Source organism: Brachionichthys hirsutus, unplaced genomic scaffold (genome assembly GCF_040956055.1).
Source record: "Brachionichthys hirsutus isolate HB-005 unplaced genomic scaffold, CSIRO-AGI_Bhir_v1 contig_1452, whole genome shotgun sequence".
Lineage (NCBI taxonomy): Eukaryota > Metazoa > Chordata > Actinopteri > Lophiiformes > Brachionichthyidae > Brachionichthys > Brachionichthys hirsutus.
The window spans coordinates 35,001-42,334 of NW_027180710.1; the positions used below are offsets into that span (position 1 = coordinate 35,001).

General features: G+C 43.7%; 1 protein-coding gene across 1 annotated transcript in view; it reads right to left on the reverse strand.

Annotated features, from left to right (window-relative positions):
• The window catches only part of LOC137916496 (major facilitator superfamily domain-containing protein 4A-like), a 16,628-nt gene extending 10,123 nt beyond the window's left edge, over positions 1-6,505 (reverse strand). The window contains exons 1-6 of the mRNA XM_068759496.1: positions 6,273-6,505; positions 3,850-4,048; positions 3,508-3,741; positions 1,615-1,732; positions 1,413-1,528; positions 1,067-1,240 (exon numbers count right to left, since the gene is read on the reverse strand). Of these exons, the coding sequence (XP_068615597.1) occupies positions 1,067-1,240; positions 1,413-1,528; positions 1,615-1,732; positions 3,508-3,741; positions 3,850-4,048; positions 6,273-6,505 (1,074 nt within the window). The remainder of the gene's footprint in view (positions 1-1,066; positions 1,241-1,412; positions 1,529-1,614; positions 1,733-3,507; positions 3,742-3,849; positions 4,049-6,272) is intronic.
• Between the last annotated feature and the right edge of the window lie 829 nt (positions 6,506-7,334).

Genomic DNA, 7,334 nt, shown 5'->3' on the forward strand with positions numbered 1-7,334 from the left:
GTGAATTGTGGCAGCGTGCAACAGATGCAGGTTGTTGAGTCACGCTCTCCGTGTGATCACTTTGCTTCAAGGGATTTAAGTGGAAGGAAACATCAACTCCAAGCCCGAAAGAGTTTCTAGGAGAAACCCTGTAGTTGTTGCATAAGCCGAGAAGGTTCTGGGGACTTCCATATTCCATATATATATTCCCGTGCACCGAAATGTCTGAATATATATTTGGACATTTCTGAATATATATATGGAAATTTCTGAATATATATATGAAAATCTCTGAATATATATATGGAAATTTCTGAATATATATATCAAAATATATATTCCGGAGTTCGGTCCATATTCTCAAAGTTTCCATAAATATATTCCAGAGTTTGGTCCATATTCTCAGGCCTCACTTTTGATATATATATATAATAAGTTCCTGAACGGCATGCCATAATATGTATACATATATATATATATATATATTTATAGATGGTGAAATTAGTTCAATACATTCTGTCTGTCTGCAATGACAAATCCGACCATCTCGAGGGATGGTGTCTCCGATTTTGATATACACGAGACTGTTTAATATAGAACACTTTGTCGAAATTCACTCCTGAGATTGAAATAAAAAAGGCAGTGAATGAAAATATGTCTTCTGTTTGTCTTTAGGTCAAAGTGCCGACTTTGATACTCATGTTCTTTATGTACCAGCTCGTCTTGTATGCTCATCCAGCAGTCCCTCCTCGTACAAACATTTGTTTAAAACTGTTATGACAGGTCATGGAAAATCACAAATAGAGAAAAAGAAGAATCAGCTGGAGTTGTTCACGTTTGCAAACAAGTTTGTTTTCTGCTCACACAAGAGTATAAGTATCTAAACTCTCTACGCGTCTCTCAGAACTGAAGAAGCCTCTTGGATGAGAGGTGAAACGTTTTCAATCAAACTTGAACAAGTCCAGTTTAGTCTTCTTTTTTGCTATTTGTGATACACATTTCACTCTTTCAATTTGACGCTGGACTCAAAACCTCGACAGGAATGAAACAGTCTTGGGGTGGATTTGCCCTGTGAACTTTCTCATACCAAACTGAAGAGGAGCAGCTTGGATGGCGTGTATCTGCAGGACAGCACAATGAATGCCAGTCTTCCTAGCGCGATGGCGGCCCAGAACACGCTGTCCAAATAGCCAGCTTCTTTATGAGCCATCAGCAGGGGAGGAGACACCGCATAAGTGTAGACGAAAGCAGCGTAGGATCCCTGCAGGGCAACAAATGGAGACTTTGAAGTATGACAGAAAATTGTGTACACAATTGGAACTGTGTGCTAAGCGTTTTGGAGTTATGACCACAGCCGCGTCTAGTCTAAACACCCTGTCACAGGGTATCGTGCTAAAAAATCATGTCTGAATGTGTGGAGAAAGAAATCTCACTATGATTCCATCGGTAGCGAAGAGGATGGCTCCACCCAAAGCATGGAGGATGAAGAAATTAGGTGGATGACCTTGGAGTTTGGCAAGGTTACAGCAATGGAACAAATTTCCACAGCCTGCAGAAACAGGAAGGTAATGAGTCATAAAAAAAAAAAATTCCGACAGAAGGAAGTGATCAGAAATGCACACATGCATGGGTTACCGTGACTACTGTCCACGCTGGACTGAGTGTTCGGGTCAAGCAGACGTGGACTGTGGATGAAGCAAGGCAGCAGCCTCTCGTGGTACATCAGTAACAGCACAATAATTGGTACAGGGAGCTGCCAGAGAAATACAAGTGAGAGGTCACTGCTTATTGAATTAATTTTCAGCCGGTTCTATCAGCTGATTCTGATTGCAAACGTGCCCTCACACATTTAGCAGGCAGGTCGTCGGGTCTCACTGGGACCCAGGCCAAGAAATAAAAACGCAGCAGATTTTCTGCTGAGACGGGAATTGTGTTGCAACAAATGTAAAAATGACAGTCCCTGTCAACCTGTTCCACAAATGTGGTAATGGTTGTTCTGTCTGGAATAATCTTCACCCTGGAGGCAATGGCTTTGTGCCTCACGCTCGTTTGACAATGCAGACTTTAACCCATTCCAATCTTTCCATGAGTTTGTGTTGTATTGAGATAATACAGTATTTCATCTACCTGCATGCACCCGAGAAAGGATAGCCAAACTAGAAAAGCACTCGGACCTCCGCCAAGCAGCTCAGTCTCCCTATATTGCGATTTACACCATAAATAATGGCCCTACATTTATTTTATCTCTATTTTTAGATTCCTTAACCATGAAAACGAAGCTTTAATGATTGGATTCACTTTTGATGTCATTATTAGTTTACAAGTTATTCACAAAAAGAACACTTTCAGTAATGGCGGTTTCTTCTGGATTCCACAGCGTCTTGGTAAAGGCAGCAGAAATAAAACCTCCTTTGTGGAGGTAACAGATTAAAAGACGTGTCATCTTCAGACCTAAGGATCCAAACCGGATAATGAGGGTTGAATCTAGGGGTGCACCGATTGCTATTTCCTGGCCGATCACCGATCTTTAAAAAGTCCTGACCTGCAGATACCGATTTCGGCCGATACAGATTTTTTAAATAACTGACAACATACACTTTCGATGTTCCAATCTTATTTTATTGAACACAAACAAACTTACACTGCAGACCTGTTTTGAGCCTTTCCCCCAAAATAACGTGCACAGCAGCATTTTGCTCTTACAAATAAAAGGCAATGACAATGTTTGAGGTTGTTAATAAAATGACTATCTACGGGACAAACTAACAGAACGACCTAAACCACCAATAAGGTGTCCTGAGTTTGAGCTTTTCTTGCCCAAAATGCCCAAAAGCAGCAGCTTTGTGGCTATTTCAATGTAAATTTGTCAATCTAAAAATAACTTGGGACAGCTTGCAGGACAAAAGCTCCTCAAACTCAAACGTTCTACAGAGAATAGTTCAGCATGTTTAACATTTTCATAAGTCAACAGGTAACACAGGCGACGTCTTTTCTCATCTACATGTCCAGCCAAGATAAACAGGTGCTTTCAACACAGCAGGGGGCGGAGCCATAGGCTCGTGCAAGTAGACGGGCCTGTCAGTGACCTCATGGCAGAGAAGGAGGAGACTGGCACAGACAAGGAGCAGCAGCCCTGTAGTTTAAGCTTAAGTGACAGGTGAGTTCCAGGAAAGAACTCGACCTCTCACCGCCGTGTCAGCGCTTCCTGTACTGTATTTTGGTTCCAATGTGATGACCGTGCATTGGAACACTCCTTTATTCATCAGCCTGTTCAATCCCCAAACTGTTCAATCCATCGTACCAAAAACAGGCTGGAACTTTCTAGCGTTCTGCTACTGATTTCTGATTGGTCCGTCAGGATTTACAACTGATTGCTCCACAAGCTTGTGAATCTATTAACATGTAAGACATGTGCTTTATTTTATTTAATAGAGATAGAGAGAACTTTAGTAATCCCTTGTGAAGGCGGGTAAGTGCCTGTAGGCGAAGCGATTGAGGTCGGAAACATAACATGAAATGTTGACTCACATTGATAAGAGCCATGATCCAGAACGCGTACGACACCGAGGTGGTGACGCCATCCTCGCTGCCCAGAGGATCCTGGGAAATGTTGTGTAGCCCATCTCCGATGTGGTGTTCTAGGCCAATGGAAATCGATGTGTTGGTCATGTTGCCGTCTTGGAGACAGGTGCCCTCTGCCAGGAAAGGATCAGCCACCAGTGGACTAACCAGGGCTCCCAAGCCTATGAAGAAATGCAAGGCCTGGAGAAACATTGGCACAAAGTTGGAAACGGTTGTGTCCTTCAACCATGTGTGAATTATTTGTATGGATTATTTTCCTATCATTACACAAAGCTTCTCCGCTCTGACCTGTAGGAAGACGCTGGAATCCTTCTGGTACAGCTTCACCAGCCGCAGGTTGGCGATGGTGTCGATCACCCCCATGGCGGTGCCGGCCACCGCCAAGGCAAGGGACAACACCACGATGTGGCGACATAGCGGGATGATGGCGAACACGAAGGAGATGATGAGCGTGCAAAAGAAGAGGGCTACCAGGGAGGATAGGAGTCTGGAGAGAGCACACAGGGAGGCGATAACGGCATTACAGAACCCACTCAGCGATGAATTCAAAATAAGAACTTCCATTTAAAGGATCGCGCAGTCAACAGATTCGTGTGAAACGCCTGATTGGGTCGTGGCGAGCCGGAAGTCAGGCCAGACTGAACAAAGGAATTTCTAGCATGTGTTGTTTCAGTGAAGTCACCTTGATGGTTTGCTGTTCCGGGGGCAGGATTTATTTGCCTGTTAGCAGGCTCAAAGCGCTCCTGCGACGTTCACCTCCACACTATCTTTACCTTGAATTCTCCTTCTTCTTGCACCAACTTTCCATCACCCCATTTAACCTTGTCCCAGAAGGCTTCTAGCTCACAAAGTAAGATATTATATCAGTACTGCATGACTCGAACATAGGCGCGCCTGGAAAGTACTGCCTACGGAAATGGGCAATATAAATATAGAAATCTAGTTTTTGAGATGCCTTAAGGAGAAACATATAGAAAAGAATGTCTCCTGGACGCCTCCCTGTGGAGGTGTACCGGGCATGTCCCGCCGGGTGGAGGTCCCGGGGAAGAACTAGGAAGACTGTCTCTCGGCTGGGAACCCCTCGGGATTCCCCCGGATAAGCTGTGGAAGATGGATGGATGGATGGAATCAACAGAAACTAATTAAATAAACAAATAAACAATCACGCTGCCTCCAGTTGGGGTAACGGCATTAATTAAGATTCCACCTCCACTGGATTGTGAGGACTTCTCATTGGCGTTAGCTGCCAACAAGTCTTTCTTCCTACATGGGGAAGAAAGTCATCCATGTGCGTAGAGAACTGATGTTGGCTGGAGCATCCCAGAATGACTCCAGTGACCCAAAAGGAACTTTTTCACATGATTATAGCACAAAACGTTCAGCCGCCACTTAAACCCGAGAGGGAAGTACAAGACGAACTGCAGATAATAAGCCGGCAACCGTCCCAAGGCTTGAACGGTCAGGGTTACTGTAATTAATGGTCATGCCATTGAGCATGTGCAGTCACACAATTACCTTGGGACCATTATTGACAGAAAATTGAAATTTGAAGAGAACAGTGAAGCAGTGAGCAAGAGGGGTCAGCAGCGACGGCACTGTTTGACCAACACAGGAAGTTGGTATTTTTTCAAAATTGATCGAACTATCATGACGATGCTCTAATCGCTCCTTTATTGAGAGTGTTGTGCCCTTTTCTGCGGTGTCTTGGTTTGGCCAAGCTAACCTGAAACATAAAAAGTTACCGGATCAAATTGTGAAATGGTCAAGTGTTCCGCTTGGTGAAGCACAGACCTGCCCTGCGTCCTTGTACAGTGGAGAGAGGATCGCCTCTTCCGTTTCACCTGACGACCCCCCCCCCCCCCACAGTCACTCTCTGGGCTCTGGACGGACGTTTCTAGTGCCAAGGTGATGACCTCAAAAGCTACAAAAATAGATTTCTCCCGACTGCTGTGAATCTGCTGAATAAGCATTAGTTTGCAGCGGGTTGTTCCTTATGTGTTTTAATGCACAATTCATCTTCCTATATTGGATGTACTGGTAATGTTAATCTGAAATGTTCTTTTGTTTTTACTATGGTGATGTGCAAACTTTTGAAGTTATCCTGATTAGGGAGGCATGGAGAAATGTTATTTGAGAACACGATGCAACTGCCAAAGATGATAATTTCAGTGTAATTAAGATGCATCGCACGCATTCATTTAGCTAATCATTCAAACACTCTAAAACAACATCTCATCTATCTGGAAAGCTCCCCTCCCACAGGTTGCCATATCAGGCGCCTAGCAATTAAATCATGTGGGATTTTTCACCATCGATCAAATATGTCAAACAGTTGGACACGTAATCGCTCTCATTAAGGAAGATTTATTACAGTTTTATTTACTTTGTCATCTTCTTCAAATATATATATATATATATATATATAATTATAGTAAGTAAGTAAACAATGGGAATATTCGTTAGTTAAAATTCAAATTATGTGATTCTGTCTCAGGTTTTTTTTTTGTCAACAAGAACAAAAAAGACCTATGATTTGAGATTTTGTTCCTCTGGAAATGATTTTCCCTTCAGATAAATTTTAATTGGATCTGATAAATAAATAAAATAAAAGCACGTGCCTGAAAATTCATCTTAAAATTATGGCACCAATTATTTTAATAACTTTAAAGCAGGATAATAAATATGACCACTCATTGTCGGTCGGCGCTCACGTTTTCTTGAAGAGGCCTCCAGCGCTGCTGCCCACCAACAGGAACAGCTGCTGGGAGAAGAAGACCCAGGTGATGTCCTGCAGCGTGGAGTGGGTCTGGCAGCTCAGGTCCAGGATGGTGGGTCCCAGGAAGGCGATGCAAAGACCGAAGCTGAAGAACACGCTCCAATAAGTCAGAGTCTGCGGCCAGTTGCGCCTGAACAGCGACCATATCCGCTCGTCCAGCAGCTTCATGTCGGCGCGTCAGAGGAGTCCGACTCCCGGGAGTCGCGAACGGAAGACGCACAAGTGCCACCGAGTCATTTAGACCTCCACCGGAGCTCCGCCGGGACAAACCTCCGTGAGGAGCAACCGTCAGGTACTCCTAAATAACTTTCTGTTCGTGGGATAATCAGCCTGTCGACGGGCGGGACGCTGATTGGCTGGAGCTCCTAAGTACAGCCCACTTTCCGGTTGGATTCACGCCAGTTTAGAAAAAGAAAAGTAGCCGCGACCACGCACGACGCGCGGGACGTCCCGTCGTGGGACACGCAGTCCGTGGCGCAGACGCGGGGCGGAGGAGCGTCTCCGCGCTTTTTAAATACTCCAGCAGTTTATTGTAATTAGAGCAGGAACAGACTGTAAAGTCTGTTCACGTGTAAATAGACTCTGTTTGATGTTCATCAGTAACTTCACAGCTTTTGTTGCTTCATAATAACAGTCAACGGACAGAAGGAGATTTCATCTCCACGAGTGTCTGTGAGCGTTTTGTGTGTTTTGGGTTGTTCTATATTGTTAAAGTTAATATTGTTTGAGTTTGTGCTGCAGAAAAAAGACACTCATTTCCATGTGAAATAGTTTAAGCCAAGTCTAGAAATGTTAAACCGCTATGAATGAATAACAGTCTTCACCCATTGTGAGAAGAAAGAAAGAAAGAAAGAAAGAGTTTGACTTTGCTAAATCATGGTGTGTGAAGCAGCAGCAAACTAAGTGAAGTTCAGAACAAGACTGAAGAATAAAATCCACTTTATAAATTAAACTAATTGCAGACACATGGCCTAATCTAATGATAAAGTCGACCGCA